The sequence below is a fragment of the Aquarana catesbeiana genome, linkage group LG04 (assembly GCF_042186555.1).
Source record: "Aquarana catesbeiana isolate 2022-GZ linkage group LG04, ASM4218655v1, whole genome shotgun sequence".
In the NCBI taxonomy this organism is placed as follows: Eukaryota; Metazoa; Chordata; class Amphibia; order Anura; family Ranidae; genus Aquarana; species Aquarana catesbeiana.
In genome coordinates, this window is record NC_133327.1 from 309,897,266 (window position 1) to 309,925,081 (window position 27,816).

Consider the following 27,816-nt stretch of genomic DNA (forward strand, 5'->3'; position numbering starts at 1 on the left):
CGATGGTAGGGACCAGAGCCCCTAGAGGGGAGCAAGGACCTTGAAACAATAGGTATATTCAAAGCGTTAAATGCCTGCAGGCATGAGGCAACCTAGTACATTGATGTTTACGTCAGAGCAGTATATATATCAATAAAAAATGATCAAACTTAAATTAAACAAGCATAAGATCAAAGAGTAATAACTAGTTGTATCCAGGGTGCAACAATGCATGGCAGGGAAAATAGGAAATATATATGTAATAATATAGATGTGAACCAACCTTCAAGGGTCCAAGCAGCCAAACAAAATGAGACTTCTGGATTGTGGTTACTCTCCTACTTTCCTTAAAAAGGCCTTCAGACGTGCCAGGAATCACAGCAGAAATATTCTTCTTTTCCCTAGTCATCCTAAAGCAAATAAAAATAGAGAATCTTCGAATTTGTTATAGCGCAGTATAATAACCAGCATAAGACACTCAGGAAAACACTTGAAAAACATTGGCACATATTAACAACCGACTCAGTGCTGAGCCCACACATATTACCATATCCTACAATCGCATATCGCAGATCTAAATCTATCGAGGATCAGTTTGTTCAGAGCGAGTTTGTGGGTACCTTTTTAGAGCCGACCCCTGCAAAAATGTAGGAATGTTCACCTGTGGTGAATATGTTATATGTCGCTACATGAACACTCAGGCAAGACACTATGTTACCTAATGGTTGTCCCTTTAAGGCTCAACATTTTGCCAACTGTAAGACCGCCGGAGTGGTTTATTAACTCGCTAGTGCGGCGGCTTTTATGTTGGCAAAACAAAACTTGAATTTTGCAAACGAGCTAGGCAGCATGTCCTCAGCATGCTAACGGCAAACCCTGAACTACCCCTTGGGAGACATGTTTTCCGCCACCATGCGGGAATATGCCCCAGTTTTCGTTTTCTGATACTGGATCGCATTCATCCAAATTCTAGAGGAGGCGATTGGAACAAACTCCTCCTACAGCATGAAGCACGCTGGATTATTTAATTGAATGCCACCTCTTTCCCTGGCCTTAATACTCGATTAAGTTAGACCCTTCTTGAAAGGGTTTGATTCAGGAGCATGTGAAAAGGATCTTTAATTGAGTGGGTGGATGGCTCACAAGTAGTACTGTACTCTATGCACGATTCAGTAGTATTCTGTATACTCTGTACACCGAGAGATAGATATGTGTGTGTATATGTGTGTGTATATAAAGCAGCGACTTTCGGGGCTAGGTTGGCATCAAGGCTCATGCCTTCGATGTCTGGGTTGTTTCTTATAGTCCTCAAAAAAGGTTTGAGGGTGAGAATAAAAATTAATGGTGACAGAGGGCACCCCTGTCTCATCCCATTCGTTATGTTAAACGTTGACGACAGATAGCCATTGACCTTGACCTGAGCTGAAGGGCATGAATATATGGCATATATCCAGCTCATCATGCGTTCTTTCAATCCTAAGCATCTTAGAGTTTCAAATAGGAAAGGCCAGCTCACCCTATGGAACACCTTTTCGGCATCCGCTGAGAGGAGCAGCAGAGGGATCTTCCGTGTTCTTGCCGTCTGCATCAGACTGCCTTCGTTGTGTTGTCCCGCACCTCCCTCGTCAGAACAAAACCTACTTGGTCGGAATTAATCAGTAATGGGATCGAATTTATCAGTCGCATAGAAAGGATTTTCATGAAAATGTTTAAATCAACATTTAACAGGGTAATCGGTCTATTTACTCTTTGACAGAGTAAAGGATCTTTCTCTTCTTTGGGGGCTCTGTGTGTCTCTGGGAAGGGTCGTCCCCTCTCCTGCAGCATTATATGCAGATAGGAAATGCGGAATCAGCACTTCTCTAAAAGTTTTGTAGTGTAAGAGGGAGTCTTACACTACCGGGGCCTTGCCTAGCTGCATTTGTGTCATTGCCAACGTCACCTCGTCTGCCGAGATAGGTTTGTCAAGTTCGCTCAGCTCTTCTGGAATCTGCGGGAGGCCCGATTTTCTTAGATTTTCTTGAATGGCCTTTAGTTCCACGGATCTATCTCTTTCTGTCTGCGGGGATGGGAGGTTGTACAAAGCCGTGTAATAGTCTTGGAAGACAGCAGAAATCTCCTCCGTAGTGTGAATTTTATTGTGTGTTTCGTTTAGCATTTCTGGAATGTATGTGCGGGATCTCTGGGCTCTCGATGCCCATGCCAGCACCTTGCTGCATTTATTTTTATGTTCGTAGAAGGTACGACGGCATTTAGAGATTGTCTCCTTGGCCTTGAACAGTGCCAAGGAACGGAGCTGATTTCGCAGGGTGGTTAATTCTGACAGGGCCTGGGATGCCAGAGATTTTTTATGAATAGTCTCTATTTCCCTAATTTTCGCTATAAGATCTACAGTTTGTTTGGCTCTTTCCTTCTTTATACGCGATCCTATTTTTACCAGGATGCCTCTAATGTAGCTTTTGTGTGCTTCCCAAACTGTTGAGTGTACCTCTGAAGTCACATTCGAGGAGAAGTAGTGTCTTGATTCTCCCGCCACTTCTGCCACTATCTCTGGGGATTGTATCAAGGAGTCGTTAAGTCTCCATGTCCATTGTTTCCTGGTGGACTGTAGCAGGTCTAAATCTAAAAAGACCGGTGCATGGTGTGAAAACGTAATAGAGCTGATCAAGGCTGAGGCAACCCTAGACAAAAGCGACTGTGGCACCATCAACATGTCAATTCTGGTGTATGAATTGTGGGGGTGAGAAAAAAAAACGTATAGTCCTTTTGGTTCGGGTGGAGGACTCTCCACACATCCACCAAGTGGAACGCATAAATATTTATCTTAAGGCGTCTCAGTGATGCGTAGGAGTTCTGTGATGTGTTTCTGGAGGAATCTAAATTGGGATCCATGTTAAAATTCATGTCTCCCCCCCTAAGAATACTTCCCCTTCGGCGAAGTACCCCAGGGTGGTCAAAATCCGTTCCAGAAAGGTTATTTGGTTCGAGTTGGGGAGATATAAGTTCACCAGAGTGACCAGGGTCGCCCCCAGAGTTCCCTTTACAAAGAGCGATCTGCCCTTGGCATCGTTCCATCGATCCTTCAAAACCCAAGGTGTATTACTACGAATAAGGATGCTCACCCCCTTTGACTTGGAATCAGAGGAGCACCCATGGTATGCTACTGGGAAAAAGCGGTCCTGGAGTCTTGGTGGTTTATCCGCACGGAAATGTGTCTCCTGGAGAAAGCACACGTGGGCCTTCATATGTTTTAAATTGGTGAGCACCATGGAGCACTTCTCTGGGGTGTTTAACCCCTTCACATTGATGGATGCCATGCGGACAGGGTCTAAGTTATCTCCTGGCATGACTGTGACTTGATCAGGGGGGGAGGGAAGAGGATTAAAAAAAGGGGGGGGGGAAGAGTTAGTGGTAGTAAGGAAAGGGTAGAAAGAATAAAAGGGAAGGGTTTTAGCAAGACAGAAGAAGCAGAAAGGGTACAAGAAGAAGTATTAGTAGTGGAAAAACTAATACGCCAAGGGTGTAAGTGAGACCAAGTCTCTACGCGCCCTGATGTCCCCCTGAAGACCAGAGGACACCAATCGGGCGCAACCCTATGTGGGGAAAGTGATTGGACACAGCCGGGGTCGGAGGCTCCCTATCCCAACCCACCCATTAAGATGCATAGAGCCAAATGCTACTGCACGGTCAGGTTCCCGCTGTTGCAACATCCCGGGAAGGCGGCCCCAAACCCCAAGCCACTCACCAGGTAACCCGGGGTCAGGCGTGGCCCACCCGGCAGGCCCGGACCACGCGATTTTGTGCCTTGAAAATTCCATGCTTACTGTGTTTGGCTATAAAATCAAACCATATTACCATTCAACCCATTTAATGAAAAATTATAACATAGCATATCAGAAGCCAGTAATAATTAAAAGAAAAAAAAGGAAAAACGAACCCCCCCAAAAAAAACAAAACCGCAAAGAGAAAACCCGCAAATAGAGAACCTGTAATAGTACAGTACAAATAACCTCTACATAGCCCCGCTTGAATTGCTCCCGGTCCTTTAACTGATGAGGGTGATGATGTTGGGTACCTGTAGTGGGGGCGGTCCTGCTGGCAGTTTCCCATAGATCCACTGGACATGAACCCTACCAGCCCATACTTCAATCAATCCTCCCCCACTCCCCACCAATCTCCCTCCCCCACAGTCAACCGGAGTGGGGAAGGGGGTCCTACCACCCACCCCCCGCTCCTGTGCCTGAACTCAACAATTAGGAGGTGCATGAGCCATGTTCTGGGATAATGTGTACAGACCGCTCTCCCTAGCACCCAGAACCCTCCACCAATGCGTGAGGGGGGTCAGGGAGAGCCACGCCAAGGATCATTACATTAAATATGAGGCACCTCCCTGCGGAAAGGGGGGGAGAGGGAGAAGGGGGAAAAAAAAAGGCGGCCAGGGCATGAGGAGGGGAGAAGGCTCAGAAGGAGGAAGATGCGGGAGAGGGGCAGGCAGAGGAACGGTGCAGGAAGGGAAAAGGAAAGGGCGGGACAGAACTCCATCCTCCCCTCCATACTCGGAAGCCCCAAGAGCACTAACCTTGAGAACTAACACATATCTACAGTACATCCACCCTTCCGAGTTACTGCCAGGGGCGGAACTGTTCCGCTATGCCATTTGAATGTAGAACTCAATCAGCGTGTCCCAATCTCAATAAAGTCACCCCATGTCCCGCTGAGCCCCAATGCAAGCCTCCCGAGTCTGAATAACTGGTTCTTAGCGGCTGATCTGCGTCGCCTCATTCCGGTTCTCCTTGAGCAGGGCTGGCAGTTCTGTGAAGGCTATGGGGCTGGGAAAGTTCAAGAGGGCCCGGGCCAGAGGGGAAGTGGCAAAGCACATACCCAGCAGGGACCCGATTCAGCTCGGCTCCTTGTATCACAAGGACGAGATCCCCCACCTCACTGTATGCAAGGCAAAGGCTTCATTCTCTTATGTAAGTCCATCCTGCAAGAGGCACATAGTTCAGTGTTCTGGACGGAGACTCTACCGGGGCCATGTGCAGTCAATTAGAGCACTGTAAAACACAAAACATAAAAGGGAGAAAACTCTTCACTCACACACTGCCCGGTCTCACTCTCAAGCTTCGTTGTCACGGGCGGTAACCGGCTGCAGGTCTCCTCTCCTCCTTCTGTTGGAGCGGCGTGGTAGATCCGGACCTGGCGCCTGTGGAGCCTGACGGAAGTCTCTAGAAGGCAACTGCTTCAACCAGCCGGGTATGTGGAAGGGTAAGGGTTCCATGTTCAAGAAAAGGAACAAGTCCGGGAGATCTGCATGGCGTCTTAGTGTAAAGGAGGCTCTCTCCTTCCTAACAGTTAATTGGAGCGGAAAGCCCCATCTGTATGGCAGTGCAGCCCGCCGGAGCCATTCTTTGCAGCGTCGCTCTGGAGACATCTGGGTAAATCAGCAGCTCTGCTCCATCGAAGTCAATCCGATCGGTGTTCCAAGCCGCTCTGAGAATTGTTCTTTTTGTATATACCGATGCAGGCGGCATATGACGTCTCTAGGGCGGTCAGGATCTTGCGGTTTTGGCCCCAATGTGCGATGAATTCTGTCGAACTCCATAGAGGCTGGTGCGTCCGTGCCCAGGAGCTGTCGGAAAATAGCTGTGCTGGTTTCCTGTAGGTTCTCCGGTCCCGTAGCGAATACGGAGGTTGTTCTTGCGGCTTCTATTCTCCAGGTCTTTGGCTTGTAGCTGCGCCTCGGCCAGCCTATCCTGGAAGACTGCTTGGCTTTTTTTTCCAGCTGGGAAACCCAGAGTTCCAAGGCGCTCACCTCCATCTCTCCCTTCCCGACTCTTTCATCCAGGGTGTGGACTTCAGTGCGGAGCTCATGGAAGTCACGGCGGTGTTCTTCCAGCCTGTTCATTAGGGCTTCCATGTCGGCCTTGGTTGGAAGGGCCCGCAATAAAGATCTGATGTCCACATCCGTTTGTGAAGATCCCGCTGATGCCTCCGCGCCACCTTGGGTGCCCGGCGATGGTAACAGTAGCAAGGGTAGCCCCTCCAGTGACTGTGAGGTAAGACTCTGTGGGGCTGCCATGGATGTGGCGGGCAGATTTTCCGGCCTTCTCTCACCGCGTGGCTCTGTAGGGGAGATTGCTGCCTGAGCTGGGGACTTGAGATACCTTTTGCTCGATGTCGCTGGGTTAGCTTGAGATGATCTCCTTGTCTTCCCCCTTCTCTTAAAATCATTTCAGGCTGAATTTTATAGGAGAAATGGACATTTCAACTGAAAAAAGGGAGTCGGGAGCTTTAACAGCCTCCTCACTCCGCCATGTCCAAGCCACGCCCCCGTGTATGCCTTTTTTATAAGCATCCCATCAGTAAGTCAGAAAGCCTCCATAGGTTAGACCCGTTGGTGAATCCGTTTTCAAGCCTCGGCAATAGTGGCGCATGATCTGAAATACCACAAGTTAAAATTCCTACCTACTGAGTACGGGAGATCATGGAGTCACTGGCATAAAACAAGTCAATCCTAGAGAAGGAAGCAGAAGTTGCAGAGTGACAAGTAAATGGTTTACCCCTAGGGATGTCTCCACCGCCACGCATCACTGAGACCATATACCTCTGCCCAATGAGATAGGAGAGGGTCAATGACTTTGATTTGGGGTCATTTTAAAATCCCCAGCTAGTAAAGCACCAGCCATGGGGTAGCGAGCTATCAACGGTGTCAATGCAGGATGTTAATTGTGGCTGGGGGAGGAATGTAGAGCTCCACAATCAGTAGTTAAAGCCTGTCGGAGTGCATGGAGCATCACATATCTCCCCTCCTGATCAAGATGTAGATCCAGGAGAGTAAAGTGGAGGGACTTGTGGAGCAGGATACTGACACCTCTAGAATAGGTCGAAAAGGTGGAGTGGTAGTGTGAACCCACCCAGAGCTTCTTAAGAGCCAGTATCCTGCTCCCCAATAAATGAGTCTCCTGCAATATACATATATGAGGAATGTATTTTTTCAGGTAGTTTGAATACTAATGACCTTTTTAAACTTCAGGCCATGAACATTCCAAGATAAAATGGTAAGGGGAGCCATCATTGCGGAACAAGAGACCTGGGAACTCTGGATCAGCACCAGTAATATGTATACAAAAAACATCATCATTTTAGTAGACCTTTCAATATTTATTTGTGTGTTGGCATATTTGGAAAGACCTCCTACACCATCTAGTGGAAGGAGATCAGAACCACATGCCTTTTTTAAAACCAAACAAAGAAGGGAAAAAAAAAAAAAAAACCTAACATGAAATGAGAAAACTTATTTTGGTATTTCCCCCACCCGGCACCCCCCTAAACTTTGGTGTGCTTTCCTCAGAAACATGGCAACTGCCATTGAGGGTTGTAAATATTTTAACACCAAAGTGTCTCAGTCCATACACAGTCCATCTGTAGAGAAAAAAGGATTAACGGTCCCTGCAGGTCTATATTTTTCTCGAAATGCTCCGGGGGCACAATACTTAAACGTGTTTCCAACTTTTTCAAACTATCCCACCAACCTACCAACCAACATCATGTACAGGAGCGAGAATGTCACTCTGGGATGTTAATGAGCTTAGACAGGTCAAATACTGCCGTCCATACTTACAGGTAGAGTCACTATGTAGGCCCAAACCACATACTGTTTAGAACAGGGCAGAGGGGGGAGCTGACAAGAGACTTTGCTAACCTTGCCAATGAGGGAGAAGCAAAAAAGGTGCACGGTATGTAAGAGCAGCTTACGGTCAAGGTCATCTTCTAGGTAATGTCTCCAGCCACAGCGACGCATCTTCAGGGAATGTGAAGAAGCGGACCGTCTACCCATCTTGCACCCATCAGCTGAGCGGGGAACAGCATACTAAACTTTTTCTTTTTATTGCGAAGGTTGAGCTACACGTGGTCAAGAGCGTCTGAGCTGCTGGGTGTCAACCGAATAGTCTGGGAAGATCATGAGTCTTGCTCCCTCATGGCACAGCACATCGATCTTCCTGGCTTCTCTCAGGACCAGGTCACAGTCCCTGAAATTTAGGAGCCAGAGGATAAAGGTGTGCAGCAGGTGCACTCTGTAAAGGCTGTCGGGTCAGAGCCTTCCAATCCCTCTAGTAGTAGAGATTATTCCCCCATTTGCGTCTCTCTGCGTCCTCTGCCCTTGCCTCCAGGGTCTTTATTTTGGTCTGCAGTGTGTGGAGAGGGGCGGTGTGCTGTTTCAGTGTGTCCTCTGTGTCCCCCATGCGGCGCCCAGCTTCTGTTAGCCTAGTGCGGAAGCAGTCCATATCCCGCCAGATGAGGCTAATATCTAGTTGCATGGATTCAATCGTACCCGTGAAGGTAGTCTGGCAGGTTGTGATCACCCGCATCAAGGCATCAAAATTCGTTTCTTCACACAGTGCCGGATCTTGGTCCTCAAACGCCTTGTTTTTTACTGCAGTGGCGGGAAGAGGTCCCACTTTGATTGCAGTTTTAGGTGCACCATGAGTTTTTCAGGAAGCCAAGGCACCCTTCCCCTTGGTCATTCCGGTCTTAACAGAAGGTCTGCCCTTTGCAGGCAGATTATAGTACCCGATCTGCAGGGAAACTGGTGGAAAGCAGGAGAATGGCTCAGAGCTCACTCATTGTGCATCTTCTTCAGTTACCATCTTGGAAGAAAGAAAGCTCTATGCTTGCAGTTAAAGCGGCAGTAAACCCATCCATAAAATAGCTTCAGTTCCGGGACGTGCCGGAAATGTAACACTCCCATTGGTTGTGCTCTCAACCAAACTGTCAAACCATCCAATGGCTGGTGTCAAACCTGATCACATGTGCAGCTTCATGGCAGTTGTAGATTAAACAGCGGCGAAGATGGCAGCTTCCTTGGCTAAAAACGATAGGGGGGTTTACTTGCAGGTTCTGCTGGCAGACAACATAAGAAAGCTGAAGAGGGAGAGGGATGGCAGGAAGAGATTGAAAGAGAAGTGGGAGAGTCTGTACTGAACTGCTCGCTCACTGGACGCTCAGACAGCGGCTTCATTTTTTGGCTCCTTATTGAAACTTTTCTGCCCACATACACAGTGCATGGATTAGCTGCATGGAGGGAGGGGTGCTGGCACAGGGAGGGAGAGCAGATCTAGCCTCTCCCTTCGTGTGTGGGGGGTAGGAATGTGCTGTCCAGATGCTCGTAGCCCAGGCGAGAACGGAAAGTGGACACTCTTGTAAGAGATGGAGCCAACATCCGCAGTGCTAACTGCTAAGCATGGAGCTCCGTGGAAAATGGAAGTTCACGAGGGTAAACGTCCCTCCTTCACATTTTTCGTTCATTAACAAAAACAGAATTGATTTTCGTCAAACGTGGTGTACTTGTTGTTTTTTTTTCTTTTTTTTATTTAGTTTTAGTCCCTGTAAAAAGGCAGCTGACAAATTTTGACAAATGTTTTTGTTGACGAAATTAACACTGCTCGGTGGACCTCCAAAGATGTTTACCTTCACATCCCAATCAGGGAAACCTTGCAGAAATTTCTGAGATTCTGGATGTTGTGCTTCCAATCCAATGCGCTTTCCCTTTCGGTTTGTCTTCGGCCCCACTGCATCTTTACAAAGGTGATGGCAGAGGCACTGCATGCACTGACAGAACTTCACAGACAGGAAGTTCCGGGTGAAAGCTGGTTTCCATTGGGCGGGCATCGCCATCTTCCATCCATCTCCCCATTTGGTGTCTGTGCGGTTCATCTGCCTACCGGAGGAATCATCGTGGAGTCCAGTTCGAGAGTTTGGCCTCAGGCCCCACATTCTACGCCTTACTGACCCACCACCGTACGGTGAGCTGGGTCCACCACTCCTGGTAAGGGCACAACTTTCTCCTTTTGTCCCTTCAATGGTGAAAGGCACTCCCGGGTGTATATATACCACTGAACACACTCGCCTCAGAGACTCTTTGATTTGTGTTAAAGCTGCCTCTTTACTACATTCCTTTACCATCACCACTTTTGGGACTTTTATATTGCTATGTGATATAAAATCCATCACCAAATTTTTTATGTCTTATGTTATATTGCTTGATTATATTTATTCATTATATTCATTTTGTGGTTTGCACTTTTAATATGTTGCACCAGTTTGATATATATTACTAGTATTTGCGTCACTTTACAGCTTTGGTCGCGAGCAATTTCAAATCGCATGATATTATTTTTATTATTATCATTATGGTTGTATTCGGGATGACACTCCTTTTGCATATGCTTCCAGAAGAGAGGGATTAGTTTTTCCAGATACTCCCCTCCCTATTTACTTTTTTCCCTTCACTCGTATCTTCAGCGCCACACTTTATACTCTCACTGCATGCACTGAGATTAAGGGGAATAGATATTGTCCCCTATCTGGACGATTAGTTGATTTTTGCAAGCTTGGAAGCAATTTTGAGGAAAAATGTAGCAGTCACAATATTCTTCTTGCATAAGCTAGACTGGTTGGTTAGTTAATCCTGGAAAAATTCCAGTTAATCCCAACTAAATACCAAGATTTATTTGACCTCAGAAAAGGTGAAAAATCTGTGACAAGATATGATTTGACTCCTAGGGGTTCCAGACTGAACAATAAGGGAAGCCATGAGACTTATATAAGAAGTCATATGACGGCGGCAATACTGGTTGCCCAGTAGGCACAGTTGCATTCAAATTCCATTCCAAGATGCGTTCAAGCAGACTTCTAATCTAGATCATCCCATGCACCTGAAAGCAGAGATCAATTGCTATCTGCCGTGGTGGATACACAATCCAGCGCTGGTGAAGGGCAAGTCTTTTCTCCTGTTAAATTTGGATGGTGATCACATTTGACTCGAGCCTGTCACCAGCGTGACTCCAAAGGTTCAGTTCTCCCTGATTTTAATCTTTTCCTCCTCTAAAGATCCTCCCTGGTCAGCTTAGGCGGATTGTCTGTCTGAAGAAAATCCTGTGATTCTCATGGGCACCATCCGCTGACTTTAATGGCTTGGATGTTGTAACCCAAGTCCTAAGATTCAAGAAAATGGACTTCTTAAAAATCTATCACTGCATATAGAAGGTACGTTTTGCCTACTATGAGCAGTCTGTCCTTTGCAAGTACAGCACAGGACCTAGCTTTACTTTTTCTTCAGTCAGGACTGGATCTTCAGTTGGCCCCCAAGTACTGTCAAGGGCAAAATTCCGGCCATATTTATTCTTTCAACATCCATTGGTCTTGTAAAGTCCTATGTACAGGAGGTGGCTTATGTTTTCCCCAGTCATTCTCTGGTAGCTCCATGGGACTTTAGTACTTTAACACTACAGGCTCCACCCTTTGAACCCATCAGAGTTGTATCCTTGGCTGACCTTAGTCACAAGGTGTCGTTTTTTTCTCATCGCTATCACCTTTTTCAGCTGCAAGCTTCTGCATTGCAAATTTATAAGTCTGTGACCTGATCTTCAGATCACATGTTTACTAAGTTTTTTACGAGTGGCTGCTCAGGCCTTGGCGGATGTTTTTGCCACAAGGTGCTTTAAAGCGGCTGTTTTGAGTTTAATCTCACCCTGTTTATTGGTTTTTCTGATGAGTTGGCATTTGTCGTGTTTCTCTCACCCCCCCCCCCCCCCCCCCACCTCCTTTCATTGGTACTGTTTGGGAATGTCCCCATAGTCTCTGAATCTGCCTGTGTTCTGTACTGTATGATCGAGAAAATTAGGTTTTTGACTTGCCTACAGAAAAATAAAATAAAAGCACTGCGCACCAATGTAAATCCATAGTCAATTAGTGTCCAGCAATGTAAAACGAGTGCAGTCCTGTCACCAAATGACCGATCCCCAGCGCTGTGGTAATGTAAATGCAGGGTCAGAGATCCTGGGTGTTGTAATTGACCAAATATGGTCATGATCATGTTTGGTCAATGATGTTGGTTGGGATGCATGGCTGTATAACTTGGCCAGTTTTACCTGAGCCTGAATCTCCTACTCCTCTTCCTCCTTCCTCCTTCCCCTCTTCCTCCTCCTCCCCCCATCACTGAGGGTGGGGAAGAAGGTGCTTTTAATCTTTGTATGTGCTACTTGTCCCTAGTATGTGGGCATAGCAATCTCAGTAGGAGTTGTCATGGAAATCCTGTCATTGGTAAGCAATTATACTTGTATGTTCTATTTTCTTTCTCTTTCAGAATTTTGCCTGCAGAATTTTGTTTACCTCATAGACCCAAACCTATTGATAACCTTTTGTAATATTTTTAAATTTTGTCACATTTTGACAGTTAAACAAATTTACATTTTTTTTTTTTTTGTCTCAGGATTTGGCTACAGGGATGGTTGTTCTTCCATTTCTTCTGCGGAAGCACTTGAAGAAAAGCCTGCAATAAATTGGTGTATGCTTCGAGAAAATAAGGCCAAGTATGAAGCAATGAAGTGGGCTGGTATGTAAATTATTTTTTTTTTTTTTTCAAAAATATATGGATTGATTCTACCAGTGTTACCTTGGAGGGTTTTAAAATTATTAATGCTGAAAATTAGTTGAAGAAACAATTATTTAACTTTATGATGGACTTACTTTAAAATTCCTTACTATTTATGATATGATATATTTATTTTTAAAAATGCTTTGGGGCCAGCTCTTTAAGTGAAAATTGAAAGCTCAGCACAAGAAGAGCTCAGCTGTGCACAGGTATAACTGCACTCTAATATCTAAACATTTTTATACAAAGTAGCAGTCCACAACTTGACTGTTTTTGGACTTTGAGTACTTTTTACACATTGGAAAAAGTTTCAAGATATGCTTCCTGAGAAGAAAATGCAGAATAAGCAGCTGCAGAAATAGAAACCATCTTTGGCTACATTCAGATCTCTGTGTTCAGCTTCCCATTGCATCATCTTTAAGCCTCTTGCACGCTGCAGCTTGAAAAAGCTCAGTACAGCTTTATTTTTATTTATTTTTAACTAAGCTTAAAATACAGCCCATTAATTGTAATGTGCCTATGCACACAGGCGCATAAACGAGAGCCATGCATTCTTGGGTAAAACATTTTTTTTTTTTGTGGAAAAATCTGCATTTTTGGTCAGTAATTTACACCTCATACATGCGATTGTGCGAAAATGCCAATTTTCATATTGTGCAGCACAAAAACACGAGAATACGCGCAAGAGGCCTAAATGCCAACCTAAGTGGCCAAAATTGGTTGCATTAATTAATATGAAAATGGGCTTGGATCCTAATGTTTAATCTAATCTTATAGTAGAATCTAATTCATAAACATTGTATTGATATCTGATTTACTAGTTTTGGGTTATTGGGTTTGGCGCAAAATATCATGGTCAAAATAAGATTACAGGTATAGATTGGCCACTAGGTGGTGTTGACAACTTTACATCAAGATGTTAAATGTATACATTTTTTATACTTCTAATTTTTCTAAACAGTATAAAATATAAAATTGTAGCAGACTTTTAATTGCATTTTTATGTTTTTTCAGTGGCAACACCTCAAAAGTCCAGATTTTTGCCCTTTTTTTACGCTTGTGTGTCATTTATTGGGTTGTGGTGTTATTTCCATCCATTGATGTTCTCAAATATGTCCCAGTCTAATAGTAGTTTTGCTGCTACCTAGTTTGATCGCTTTCTCTCCCTGTATTTAAATGTTAACCCTATGTTGACAGCATTCATGGCATGGATCAATAAAGGCAGTAGAAAGGCTGAATACATTACCTGGAGAAAATACTGCCAGAGGCTATCCTCAGTGTTGGCCCTTTTCTAAAAAGCTAGGTACTTGTGTGATCTTTTCTAAAGGTGAGGGTCAGCCAGTCAACTTTTGTCCTTCATCACAGATCACGTAACCAAATACAATGGCCTTTAGACTTGTGGCCAGCATTAAAAGGAGCCTGCGTTACATTTTCTCCAGGAAAGGTAAGTAATCCCTTTTTTATGTATCTCAGCAAACCTTATAGCTGAACTCCAGGAAAAGTAAAAACCCTCTAGCAGCAAATTTCACATGTTGGTAGAGTAACTCTTCCTCTATACAGTAACTCCTGTTCTTATTTTTCATTGCAGGTAAATAATGGATTCCAAGCAGAAGCAATGTGTTGTCATTGAGTTCTTGATGAATTATACAAAAACCATCATTGAAACAAATGTTACGGTACAGAAAGCAAAAAACCGCTCAAGATACGTCTTGACATTATTAGTATTCAACACAATCGCAACTGGCATGTATGCAAAAACCAACAAAGTCAGCCTTGTACCCCAATCTGTAAGTCTGGATGCTTGATCACGGGTCTCCACAAATTCCCTGAACAGGGTTTTCTTGTTTTTTGAAGAGCATTACCGTATTAGAGCGGCGGAAAGGTCCGGTCTCATAAAGAAATAAGAACAGAAAAAGATAAAAGAAAGCCAGGTAGAGAGCGATGAAGATAGAGGTGCTCCGCTGGCTGTGATGCCAGTAGTGCCTGATCCCTATAGAAGAAATAGGGAGTCCAGATCTTCCAGTGTTTGTCGTCTTGCTCCTTTAAAGTCATGGCTAGATTTTCCATAACTTGGATATCCGCGATTCTCGTCTTCCAATGTGAAATTGTAGGGGAACATGTACTTTTCCACAAAGCCAGACTACAGTCTCTATCCGCTGTAAGCAAATGCCTCAGAAATGAATTCTTACCTTTTTTTTTGGTTGACACTGGGGTATCGTTTAAGAGGTATGCCGCCGGATTCTGCTCGAGTGGAACCCTGGTCAACGTTTTTATGGTGGATTCTACATCAGTTCAAAAATTTTAATTTTGGGCATTCCCAAAAAATGTGCAGAAGGGTCCCCACAGACTCTTCACAGCGCCAACAAGTATTCAGGACCTGCAGGTACATTATATGCAATTTGGCTGGAGTTCTATACTACCGTGTAAGGAGCTTATACCCTCCTTCCTGGTATCGGCAAGCTAAGGATGCTTTGTAAACAAAGTATTCTCTTGTCTTTCTGAGACTGAGAAAAAGTAATTTGGAGATCAGTTTCCCATTGTTGTAGAAAGGTTAAGTTTGACATCTCTACCTGGTTTGTTAGAATAGCGTAAAAATGTAATGTGTGAGGAAGCTGATCGCCCTCCATATCTGCTCTAGAGGCGTTAGCTGACGTAGGGTTTGGCGATCTGCAGGTAGTGACCGGAAGGGGCGCATTTAGTTGTGCCCTTCGAAGAAAGTCAAGCTCCTTGTGAAATCGGATCTCGACAGAAGCCTATTGTTTACTGTGAAATTGTGGGTCTGTTGGGCCTGGCGAAAACACATACGATTCCAATATCGGTGAGAGAGGACTCAGTTCAGGCGAAAGAATAGGCATGGCCCTAAAAAGGGGTTTCACCACCCGTAAAGTCGCTCTAACCGCAGGATGTAAAGTAACCATCGTGGGACAGCCCTGTCGAGGAAACCAGGGCTGAGTCAATGGTTGCTTGTTCTAGATCAACCCATAGTTTGGGTTCCGATTTGTACACACCATTCCATTATTCTGGTTAAATGGGAAGCTACATAATACCTCACCGGGTCAGGAACACCTATACCCCCTCTTATTTGAGGCAGTGTCAAAATGGGTCTATGTAATCGCAGCATTTTACCCACCCAGACAAAAGTGTAAACCAACTCGTTCAAGTAACTCCTTGGGAGTTTAATAGGCAGCGTTTGAAAAGGGTAAATTAATCTTGGCATTACATTCATCTTTAAAATGCGAGCGGCCACACCAGGTAAAAGTCTCCTTATCCCAACGTAGGTTGTCTGATTTGAGCTTTCTAAGAAGGGGTGAAAATATATAATTCTAAGATCCTATGAAGGTTGCAGGGAATGATTGTTCCCAGGTATCGTATGTGTGAATTTTGTCCACTAAAATTTTAAACAATTGGCTCAATTGCTGTCGAGTCGCTGACGATAGTTTAACCCCCATTGCTTCTGATTTACTGTAAATAATTTTATAATTGGACAACCGGCTAGTGAGACCGAGAGAGATGTAATGAAGAAAATTAAATCTGCGTAGGCCGCAACTTTGTGTGTGTTTGACCTTGTTGTGATCCCCTTAATGTCTGGGTGGGCTCTAATGGTTTTCAAGAAGGGCTCTAGGGTTAGTATGAAAATCAGGGGAGAAAGTGGACAGCCTTGGCGCCTTCCGTTACGTATATGGAAAGCATCTGATAAAACGTTAACTTTCACCCGAGCAGAGGGCTTAGAGCATAATGCATCTAAGCACCGAGCACAGGAACATCCAATCCACACTGTCAAATGCCTTTTTCTCATTCGGGGAGAATGAGTCAACTGGGCATAGTGAATTGCGTTAACTCTCTGCGTATTGTCCCTGCCCTACCTGGTCAAAGTGAACTAACTAAAGGGCATATGAGGGAGCAACCTATTCGCTAGGATCTTGGTGAAAACTTTTAGGTCAACGTTTAAAAGCGGGAGCAGCCTATAGTTGGCACATTGGGCTGAGTCCTTGCCCTCTTTGGGAATCACTGTGACATGCGCCTGCAAACCAATGTCAGGAATATCATGCCAGTCTCAAGGAGTTATACGCCGACACGGCATGTGAAGCCAAAATCGTTGCAAACGTCTTGTAATATGAGAGTGTAAACCCATTTGGGCCCAGTGCCTTGCCCAGTTTCATGTTTTTCAACACCGCTGAAAATTCATCTGATGTGATCGGTCATTCTAACTCTGCCTATATGTCTTCGGCAAGATTTGGCATTCCTGAGAATGCCAAGTATTGTTGCATTAACCCCTGTTTGGTCTCTTGCGACACTAGCGACGATTGTAAGGGCAAGCTATATAGGCCTACGTAGTACGCTTGAAATGTCCCAGCGATATCTAGAGATGTTTTAACCAGGGTATCGTCCTTCTTAATACATGTGATTTTAGGTCTTTGCTCTAGTGGTCCGAAGTGCATTGCCAAGATTTTTCCGGGTTTATTACCGAATTCATAAAACACCCGCCTACATCGGACAAGTTTTTTGATGAGGCTGTCTGACATTGATGGTCTCCCAGTGATTTGTTCTCCATTCTGGTTTCCCCGTCTTTTAAACGTCTTCATTTATCTCTGCTCTTGTCAATGGTGTCATCTCCGTAAACCTTCTGTAGCCTTTTGTGGATGTCGTACAGCCTGCAATCCTCCTTTGTCAAGAACTCAGCAATGACACATTGCTTCTGCTTGGAATCCATTATTTACCTGAAATGAAAAACCAGAGGAGTTGCTATAGAGGAAGAGTTACTTGCTGTGTATGTGTATATATTACATGTATATTAATCTTCGCACAACCATTTTTTAAATGTTTTATTTTTATGTTTTCCTTGTTTTTAAAGATCTGCCTCCAATTGAAAAGGCTTTCTATAAAGAATCTCCAAGTGTAGCCTCAGTGTCTGAAGAAGAGGTGGCAAAATGGAGGTAAACATGGGCAGAATGAGGAGTTTCTATTTTTCTTAGAAAAAATATAAGGACTCGAATACATAATAAGAAATAAGAACCAAGGTTATGTACATTTTGTACAGGTTGCAAAGAAGTGTATGTGTGCATGGGGGGGGGGGGGGGGGGGGGTGCATTTTTCAGTATATGGTGTGTAGCTCACCTTCTGTGACTGCTTTTGTGTGTCCTCGTGGTCTTCTTTTCTTGTATTATTATTTTATTTATTTTATTTTTTAATGAGCAATCTGAGAAAAGGTATTAGACAGTTTCCACATCAAACTTGCACTGCACCCCAAAACATATACATAAAACCTAGTATGGTGAATATATATTGATCAATTAGATAAGCAACAGGAAGCTCTGTATATATTGGTACCATTTTGATCACTAGTGGGTCTCTGCATGGCTTCCTATCACTTTATATGCAGTAGTTAATATATTTTTACCTTTTTTTTTATATTAATATAAACAAGGAACAGCACCAATTAGCTAGGCTGTATGCATCAGTGCTGCCAAGGGGGTTGATTTACTAAAGGAAAATGGACTGTACAGTTGCTCCAGAGCCTAGTAAATTAGGTAAAGCTTGGCTTTACAAAGAATACCTAATCACGTGCAAAGGAAAAACAATGCATTTTTGCTTGCACATTCTTGAATGATGGAACTCGGCAGAGTGTCCCCTCATTTACTAAGCTCTGGAGCCAACTGCACTTGCAAAGTGCACAGTCTTTTTGCCTTTAGTAAATCAATCCCATGGAGGCAATGGCAAAGCGAGCTAAGTCTGCTGCTCTTTCACTGTCCAATGGGTAGGGTGGTGTATTCCTTTTAAAGGGTTAGTTCACTTTTTGCATAGAACCATCCATGCAGTAAAGGAGTCCCAGTAGATGTAGATGTAATTGCACTCTGCTATGAGGAAATCCCTCCGTAATTTTGGTCAAATACCTGCCATGTGGTCCCCCCTGAAGCTTGTCAGCTCCATTCCTTTTCAAAAGCTGCACATGCTCATTGTGTGCGTGTGCACTCTTCCTGTAGCAGCAACATTAAGATTAGTTACTGCAGATTGTTGCTGTCCTGGGGATTGTAAAAGGCTGATACCAAGTCAAATTCAGGTAATTACATTATTTGCGTTTTATTGATACATTAGTACAGAGCTGCATTAGTTTGTCGTCTTTGTTAGCCTGGCATTAAATATAGGATGAGTGATTAAACTAAAGTGTTTAAGGTATTTTCAAAGTTCTGTATATTTGTGTTGTTTGTTTTTTTTCCTATATAATTTGTTTTATATATTTTCTTGTTAGGGTCAGAGAGGTTATACATCTGTAAGTGGTGTTTAGTATTTTTATTTGTTTTTTTTTTGTTTTTTTTTTTTTTTTATAGAAAGGAAAATAATAACATTATTTGTAAAGACTTGAAAGATGGTGGAAAAAGGCCAATTCCAAACCCCATCCGCACTTTTCAAGAAGCATTTCTTCCTTTCCCAGAAGTTATGACTGCAATAAAAAATGCTGGGTTTGAACGACCTTCCCCAATTCAGGTATTAAATCTGTAAAATGAAGCCTAAACAAAGAAAAGGGATAGCCATACTATTTTTGTATCTATCAACTAGGGTACCACATCCTCAAAATTGTACAATATCATGAAAATCCTAACAACTACATGACTAATCTTTTTAAAAAATGTAAGCTGCACTCAAATTTACCTTCTATTTCTGTGTTTACAAATTGTCCAAAAAAAAGACTGCATACATTGATGTCTCCATCTAAAATCACCCTTCCTTTTGATGTTTCATCACTGCTGGTTTGCTTGCATGGATTGAGGAAAGCTTCCCCTTTCCTTGTGAGCAAGCCAGCATTGGTAAAGCTCATTTTTTATACTTTTGACAGAGTGGAGACAGGCTGTGGTAGCCAGCAGATAGGCTGTCCGTGTGGGATGGAAGGAGCAAGTCTGTGTTTGAGTATATTCATGTACAGGACCAATATATAACAAAACAAAAAAAATTGTTGTATCTATTAAATTGTATTAAAAAAAACTATTACGATCAAGTTGCTGAAGATATACATGTGGTACTCTCGTATACCATATACCCCAAACACATGTGGGTAAATTTAAACATTATTAGATGTTTTGTTGTTGAAACAAGTGAGGTAGGGTATCGGATTTCAATGCGTTTGTCAGGCCAATGCCTGCTTCTTCAGGAAAAGTTGGGGAGTTCTTAAATGTGACATTATACATAAATCTGCAAGACCACTTTAGTACCACATCCGTATGATACAATAAACGGTAAAAAAAAAAAAAAAAAAAAAAAGAATGGAATGTACTGGGACAAAAAGCACACATAATTTAGTATAAACCTTTTATTACACAGAAAGCACTCAATAAAATCACAAAGACCTATTATAGCTCCTAAAAAAAAAAATGCCTGTACAAAATACTTAGACGCATACCAACTGCACAGTTACAAATTTTGGCTCACTACTGGTTATAGTGACATTAGTACTCTGTGGAGAGAAGCCCTCATGGGTTACAGCATTTGCTGATTTGCTTCTTCAGGACACAGAGCAAGGTTGCAGTGGTCACTAAATGAGAAGAGAATCATTAACACCATCTGCTACTATGAAACATATAATAAACATTTTGAATTAACACCAGTGGTCCACACCTTGGTTATGTAAACGTGGCTAACGTTCAGGAAATTCCCTGAGTGGGCAGACAACAAGGAAACAGATAAATGGCAGGCAGAAACAACTATTGGGCCAAAAATCTAGGATACATAGGAAAATAATAGCGTGACTATGCCAGCCCAAAATAAATACAAAACCCAATAACACTTACAGTACTGTATCCCTCACATTTTTGTAAATATTTTATTATTTTTTTCATGTGATAACACTGAAGAAATGACACTTTGCTACAATATAAAGTAGTGAGTGTACAGCTTGTATAACGGTGTAAATTTGCTGTCCCCTCAAAATAACGCACAGCCATTAATGTCTAAACCTCTGGCAACAAAAGTGAGTACACCCCCAAGTGAAAATGTCCAAATTGGGCCCAATTAGCCATTTTCTCTCCCCAGTGTCTTGTGACTCGTTAGTGTTACAAGGTCTCAAAAGTAAATGGGGAGCAGGTGTGTTAAATTTGGTGTTATTATATTCTCTCTCTCTCTCTCTCTCTCTCTCTCTCTCTCTCTCTCTCTCTCTCTCTCTCTCTCTCTCTCGCTCTCTCTCTCTCTCTCTCTCTCTCTCTCTCTCTCTCTCTCCTCTCTCTCTCTCTCTCTCTCTCTCTCTCTCTCTCTCTCTCTCTCTCTCTCTCTCTCTCTCTCTCTCTCTCTCTCTCTCTCTCTCTCTCTCTCTCTCTCACCACTATAGCTTACAAAGCAATGTTTAACCCTTAAAACATTTGTATTTAGTCACAGGCATGGCCAATAATTCTTCAAGGATTAGATCTCATTGGGATTGCACAAACTGGCACTGGAAAAACTCTAGCCTACTTGCTACCTGGGTTCATTCACTTAGATCTTCAACCAATGTAAGGTGTTTTTTTTTATTTTTTTTATTACCTCTTGCTGTATAATTTTCCTACGTATTTCAATAAAAAAGTTTTTGTTGTATGCTACTTAAGTTTTTGCATTTTTACATATGTGGTTATAAGATTGGACATGTCAAATTTTTCATTACCAGAGTAGTTGCAAAATGACACACAGGGGCTGTTTAATTAAAACAGGAGGAAAGAAATTAAGAACTAAACCGGAGCAGTTGTTCATAGCAACCTACATTTTACCTACGTTTTACATTTTAATTTTTTTAAAGAAAACTTGAGCAAGAGTTGATAGGTCGCTGTGGTTCACAAGTTTATTTCTCCAGTTCCAATAAATCTGTTCCCTAGTGTCCAACACGAACGGATGTATTTATAAAGATTTTTATACAAGATTCATTCAACTTTCAGGATTCACACATTTTTTTTTTTTCGAACTGGATTTAATAGAAAGTCCTGGGATGTGTGCATTTTGTGTGAAAATATTTAAAAATGTAGATCTCAATTAACTGATGAATATAGAAGTGAGGATTTTTTTGTAAACTGAGCAAATACTTTCTGCTGAATTTTGAATCCAGGAAGGCAGGAGACCTGCTGTATGCCATTCTCAGAAGAGTGTTAGGCCTGCTTCACTTGGGCTTTAGTTTTGTAGCCTGCTAGCAGCTTGCTTAAAGTGGCAATCGCCACTCCTTTTAGGATCAGTATTTAACATTTACGAATTGGAGTTGAAAGGTACTTTAAAAGCTTCAACAAAGCTTGCTGCTAGCTCTGCAAATGTTTTGTCAAAGCTTGCTGTTTGTGTGAACAGCTCTTCTACATTCTAAAGCCCATGTGAAACAGGCCTTCAAGTAATGCAGTTGTGTGTCTAGTAATGCTTATGTTTACAATGTCCATCTTATTCCTGTAGGATTATTTTCCTCTTAGGGCTTGTTTACACTTGCTTCAAAATGTGGCATTGGGCACGCTTTTTTTTAAAGCACTCTGAAAGCCAATCAAAGCACCTGTCGCTAAATAAAATGGTTACCTTACAGTCCTGTTCACACGTTTTGCTTTGCTTCACTTCAAAAGTTATATCCCATGTCACTTTCTTGGTTCTTCAAAGTATCTCCAAAGCCTCCATAGAAGTCTGATAACGCTCGCTTACAGCACCGGAAGCTTTTATGCAGAGTTAACTTCACTTTGTTTTAGAAGGTTTTGCAGGTATAAGATATACCAGGATGTTTGGAAACCAACAAGTGAACCAGTCAGCAAAACAAACAACCGAAACAGTCACTTCATGTGTTTATATATTCTGGTTGTTTCTGGTGCAGACATGGCATCTGATGTACAGTATGGAGCAGCAGGAAGGTGAGGTGGGGTCCGGACTGGAACAGAGAAACTAGCAGACGGCACATGTAGTGTGCAGCATGGGAACGCTAGTGAGCATGGATCAGAGAAAAGGGACTGAGTGGCAGAGAATCAGCAGAGCTGGGGGACCAGAGCAGATGAAACTAGCAGATGTCATGTGGTGAACAGCATGGGAGCAGGGATCCGGAGAGAGGAGGATCAGCCATCCAAAGCATCAGCAGAGTTGGGGTTACTACTGAGTGTGGCATTAGAAGAGCAGGGGATCTGCTGAACAAGGAGTAGAGCTGGGGTTTCATTGGTTCCACTGGGTCCCTTTAAAACAAATAGAAAGTCAACACACACAGGGCATTTGCCAAGCTTCATTAGAGCTTCAAAACAACACTAAAGCATCAAAAACACATCAAAAAGCATGTTGAAACGGTAGGCACTTTAATGTGTGTTGAAGTTGAAGCAAGTGTAAATGAGCCCTGTAAGTGTTGCGCTCAGTTGGAAATATTTTATGCTTTATTACTATTTTTTTCTTCTTTTTTTTTTTTTTTTTTTTTTTAACTGCTGCAATACACTACACTGAGACAGGCCCAGAGTTGTCTAAATGTGACAATATATTTCTTCCTATTATATCTTCTTTTAATAGACCCAGAAATAAACGTGAGGGACCTGGTATGCTGGTTCTGGCACCAACTCGAGAATTAGCTCTTCAAGTTAAGGCAGAGTGTTCCAAGTATAAATACAAAGGATTTAAAAGGTATGAGTTTAGTTTAGTTGATAACAATTTTAAATTTTTTCTTTTCATAAAGAATACTTCACAGAAAAGTGTTTTTAAAAAAAAAAAATAAATATCAGAATGTTCCTTTATTGAACAAAGGCGTACAGATGCAAAAATATGGACAATATCAAGAAGTGCATTATACACTGACAATTTTTAAAGTGAGTAAAATACACATCAGGCAAACTTGTAGGCGAACAGTTCTAACAATGTGGGTAAACCCCAAATCAAGAATAATCATCAATAAAAGGAAGAAAACTATAACACCAATCCCTTTGCCTAATCAAGACCCCAAAGAGAAGGTAAAGCAGTCACTCCAGTACCAAAATCAAAACACAAGAAGGAAGTGCTCAGCCTAAGCTGTCCATGGCTGCTACACCTTGTCGAATTTCTTGGGGCAATTCCTGTTAATGTAGGTTAACAACGTGTATAAAGGAAGGCCAGCATTAATTGTTTTTTCCCCGTGATTCTATGGAGGGAGGGGAATGGGCATCTTAGAATAATTTTCCGTTTGGCATAATAGAAAAGGTATGCTAGCAGTAGTTTAGTACACCTAGGCCGCTGCTCATGATCCTGGATCCCCAACAGAGCCATCTCTGGTGAAACCGGAAGAGTCAGCTGGAGGCGACCATTAATGAGTTCCACCTTCTCCCAATAAGAACAATCCTTGGGCAGCTCCAGAACATATGGATATACAGTGGGGACGGAAAGTATTCAGACCCCCTTAAATTTTTCACTCTTTGTTATATTGCAGCCATTTGCTAAAATCATTTAAGTTCATTTTTTTCCCCATTAATGTACACACAGCACCCCATAGTGACAGAAAAACACAGAATTGTTGACACTTTTGCAGATTTATTAAAAAAGAAAAACTGAAATATCACATGGTCCTAAGTATTCAGACCCTTTGCTCAGTATTTATTAGAAGCACCTTTTTGATCTAATACAGCCATGAGTCTTTTTGGGAAAGATGCAACAAGTTTTTCACATTTGGATTTGGGGATCCTCTGCCATTCCTCCTTGCAGATCCTCTCCAGTTCTGTCAGGTTGGATAGTAAACGTTGGTGGACAGCCATTTATAGGTCTCTCCAGAGATGCTCAATTGGGTTTAAGTCAGGGCTCTGGCTGGGCCATTCAAGAACAGTCACGGAGTTGTTGTGAAGCTGAATACTTTCTGTCCCCACTGTACGTTCCTTCACCACTATCACGCCTGGGGCAATCCTGCGACCTCTGGGGATAAAGTTAATTAAGTTGTTAATTTCTTCAAACAGTCTTCCCTATCCAAGTCTGGGAGATCGACCTATCCCAGAGTCTATCCATCTTGGGAGACTCCACACTCAGCAAGGCCGAGTACAGAGTTGACAATGAGTTGGATAAGGATTCTTGAGCTAATAATTCTTCAATAGGATCCATAGATATGCTCGGTGGGGTCGGGAATTGGGCACTAGCAGCATGAGGTAGCTGCAGGTATCGAAAATACATCCGACCAGGTAAGTTAATTTTGGCCTTGAGATCCGGGAAGGGGGTGCAAAGCCCCCGCCAAGAACACATCCCTGATAGTTTTAACCACTTCAGCCCCGGACCATTTGGCTGGTCAAAGACCAGAGGACTTTTTACCATTTGGCACTGCGCTGCTTTAACTGGTAATTGCGCGGTCATGCAATGTTGTACCCAAACTAAATTTGCGTCCTTTTTTTTCCCACTTTCTTTTGATGGTATTTGATTGCCTCTGCAATTTTTTATTTTTTTGTGATAAATGGAAAAAGACCGAAATGGTGAGTATTTTGCAGCTCTCATTTGTTTTTGAAAATGGAGAACGAAAAGAAAAATGTATTTTTTTTTTTCTTTTTTTAATTTTCAAAACTTTGTGACAAAAAGCGAGATCTGCAAAATACTCACCATACCTCTCAGCAAATGGCTTGGGGTGTCTACTTTCCAAAATGGGGTCATTTGGGGGAGGTTTATGCCATCTGGGCATTCCATGGCCTCCGAAACTGTGATAGGCAGTGAGGAGTGAAATCAAAAATTTACACCCTTAGAAAGCCTGAAGGCGGTGCTTGGTTTTCGGGGTCCCGTACGTGGCTAGGCTCTTAAAAAGTCTCACACGTGGCTCTCACCTCAGCCTAAGATGGGAATCTACAAGCTGCTGGGGAAAGCCCCGGTGATTAGATCGCACGGTGCCACATGCTCCAATCTGATGATCAAACCAGTGAGTAAAAAGTGACACGCTTGTGTAATAATTGTCCGCATACAAATGGTACCCCTTTCCGAATAAGGATGACTCTAAGTCCCACACAATCTTGTCAGCGCTCCCTATGTAGTCAGGGCAGTTTGTCGGCTCTACGTGACTCTCTTCCCTCGTAAACCATAAAATTACATGTATAGCCTGTGGCCCTATCACAGAGCTTATACATCTTGACCCCGTATCTGGCACGCTTGCTGGGAAGATGCTGTTTGAATGACAAGCAGCCAGAAAACTTAATCAGGGACTCCTCAATGCAGACAACTTGATGGGGAGTAAACAAGTCTGCAAAACGTTGGTTGAAGTGGTTTACAAGGGGCCGAATTTTGTAGAGCCGATCGTATCCAGGGTCTCCACAAGGACGACAGTTCATTGTTGTTGAAGTGCATGAACCGTAAAAATTGCTCGTATCGTGCCCTGGCCATGGAAGCAGAGAACAGGGGCATATGGTGAATTGGGTCAGTGGACCAATATGACCGCAACTCACTCTCTTTAGTTATGCCCATGAGAAGGGATAGGCCCAGAAAGGTCTTAAATTCAGAAACCGTAATAGGTTTCCAATCTCTGGCAAGGGAGGACTGGGGATTAGCGGCGATGTATTGACCAGCATACAAATTGCTTTGGTCCACAATAGATCTATAGAGATCTTCTGTGAAAAACAGCGAATAAAAATCAAGTGACGTAAAACTAACTGTTTCCACCTGAATGCCGGGTTGGCCAGTGAATAGGAGGGGGAAGTACGGGTGCTGCAGAGATGGTGGGCTCCCAGTTAGGATTGGCGAATTCTGCAGGAAGTGCATGACGGGCCTGTCTGTCTTCTTGGTGGCAGCGGGACACTACTTCTGCTTGCCACCTCGCCAGCTTGAACTGCACTTATGGGACTCTCCACATCACCAGGTGTTACTGCAGTGCTGGTTTGACTATAAACCAGGGTGTACTAGGCCGCGGGCGCTAGTACTTTTTTGCTCCATACAAGAGCCCTGCGGTTCTTGCACCTCAACAGCAGAAGATCGGGGTCTGGTACGCCTGACCTTGGCAGGGACCACAACTCCGTCGTCAGAGCTATCTGTCATGGAGCCGCTGTGGTCTACAGGATGGTATTCTGAGCCTGAATCTGTCAGATGAGTGGCTTCCTCTTCACTATCTGTCATGCTCAGAAACGTGTAGACCTCTTCGGTAGTGTACCTTTTGATTTGCCATTTTGGGCTCTAAATTTACTGGTACACTAGTGAGACTCGCAGGTAAAAAAGCGCCTAGGCTGTCAGCAACTGTATCAAAACGCTACCAAAAAAACTGTTAGCGATCTCAGGGATCAGGCCTGACTCTGCAAACGCTGCAGTTATGCGTGTTGTGTTTTGTAAGTGACAGTGATCGATCAATACTGCACTTGGGTGGGGTGGGCTGGGCGGAGGGGCAAAACGCAGGTGGTAGCAGGTATCTGGGCTGATTCCGCTAACACTGCGTTTTTGGAAACCCTAAACTGCTGGGGACGCTAGTATAGATCTGATCATATATTGATCCGTTCAGATACTATACCACTAAGGGAGGTGTATGCTGCGTGCGTGGGTTGGCGGTACTGGCACTAACCTGACACTGCCTGGGGCGATGCAGACCCTATCTGACCCTAAAACCTAACTGATATCACCCGCTGGGCGATCAGGGGTGTAAACCTTTATTGGGTAATAAACGGCAGGTGCCCTGACACTATAAAAAAACAAACTAACCAGCGTCACCCGTAACAGTTATACCGTGATCACTGGTGAAAGGGTTAACTAGGGGCAATAAGGAGGTTAAAACCTTTATTGGGTAGTATATGGGGGTACCTGACGCTATAAAATGCTGACGATGAACCTAAATACTTACCTGGTTAAGTAGCGTCACCTGTAACACTAATACAGCCAGAAAAAAGATCGCTTAGTGACACTGGCGACAGGGGGTGATCAAGGGGTGGTTAAACCTTTATTTAGGGGGGTACCTTAGACCTAAAGGGGCCTACCACTAACTGCCCTAACACTTATAACAGTCACAAATGACCCCCCCCCCCCCCCAGATAAATGTCCCAATAAATCTATCTATGTCTGAGAAAAAGGAGTCAGGTATCCAGATATCCAGATTGGGCAGTTACGGAAGGTACAAAAATTTCGGGAGAAATATTATTTTGAGCAGATTTATGTGGCCCGGAAGATTCAGTGGCAACAATTTCCAGGAAGCTGAGATAATACCTGTAAAAAAAAAACAGATCAATTCCCAACGAACCTGTATACCCAAATACTTAAACTGATTCAAAGTAACGGGATGTCTGCAGCAAACTTATCTAGCTTGGTGATCTTAGATAAAGAGTGTCGACCTGGCCCATTTAATACGAATGCCCAAGAACCTACCAATTCGTTAGATATCCATTGTGGCTATTAGAGACTCATCAGCATGCTGGAGGTATAAAAGTGAGTTATCGGCGTACAATGAGGTTTTTTCCTCCAGAGAGCCCACCCTTTTAAGCCCTTAATCCAGTCAGAGCCTCGCATTAAGATGGCCAAAGTTTCAAGGGGATAGAGGATACCCCTGAATGAGT

At 43.3% G+C, this 27,816-nt stretch overlaps 1 protein-coding gene across 1 annotated transcript in view; it reads left to right on the forward strand.

The window, feature by feature from the left end:
• DDX43 (DEAD-box helicase 43) overlaps nucleotides 1-27,816 on the forward strand; it is a 232,407-nt gene that overhangs the window by 60,315 nt on the left and 144,276 nt on the right. The window contains exons 4-8 of the mRNA XM_073626798.1: nucleotides 12,251-12,373; nucleotides 17,265-17,346; nucleotides 18,739-18,895; nucleotides 20,768-20,886; nucleotides 22,874-22,984. Coding sequence (XP_073482899.1) covers nucleotides 12,251-12,373; nucleotides 17,265-17,346; nucleotides 18,739-18,895; nucleotides 20,768-20,886; nucleotides 22,874-22,984 — 592 coding nt within the window. The remainder of the gene's footprint in view (nucleotides 1-12,250; nucleotides 12,374-17,264; nucleotides 17,347-18,738; nucleotides 18,896-20,767; nucleotides 20,887-22,873; nucleotides 22,985-27,816) is intronic.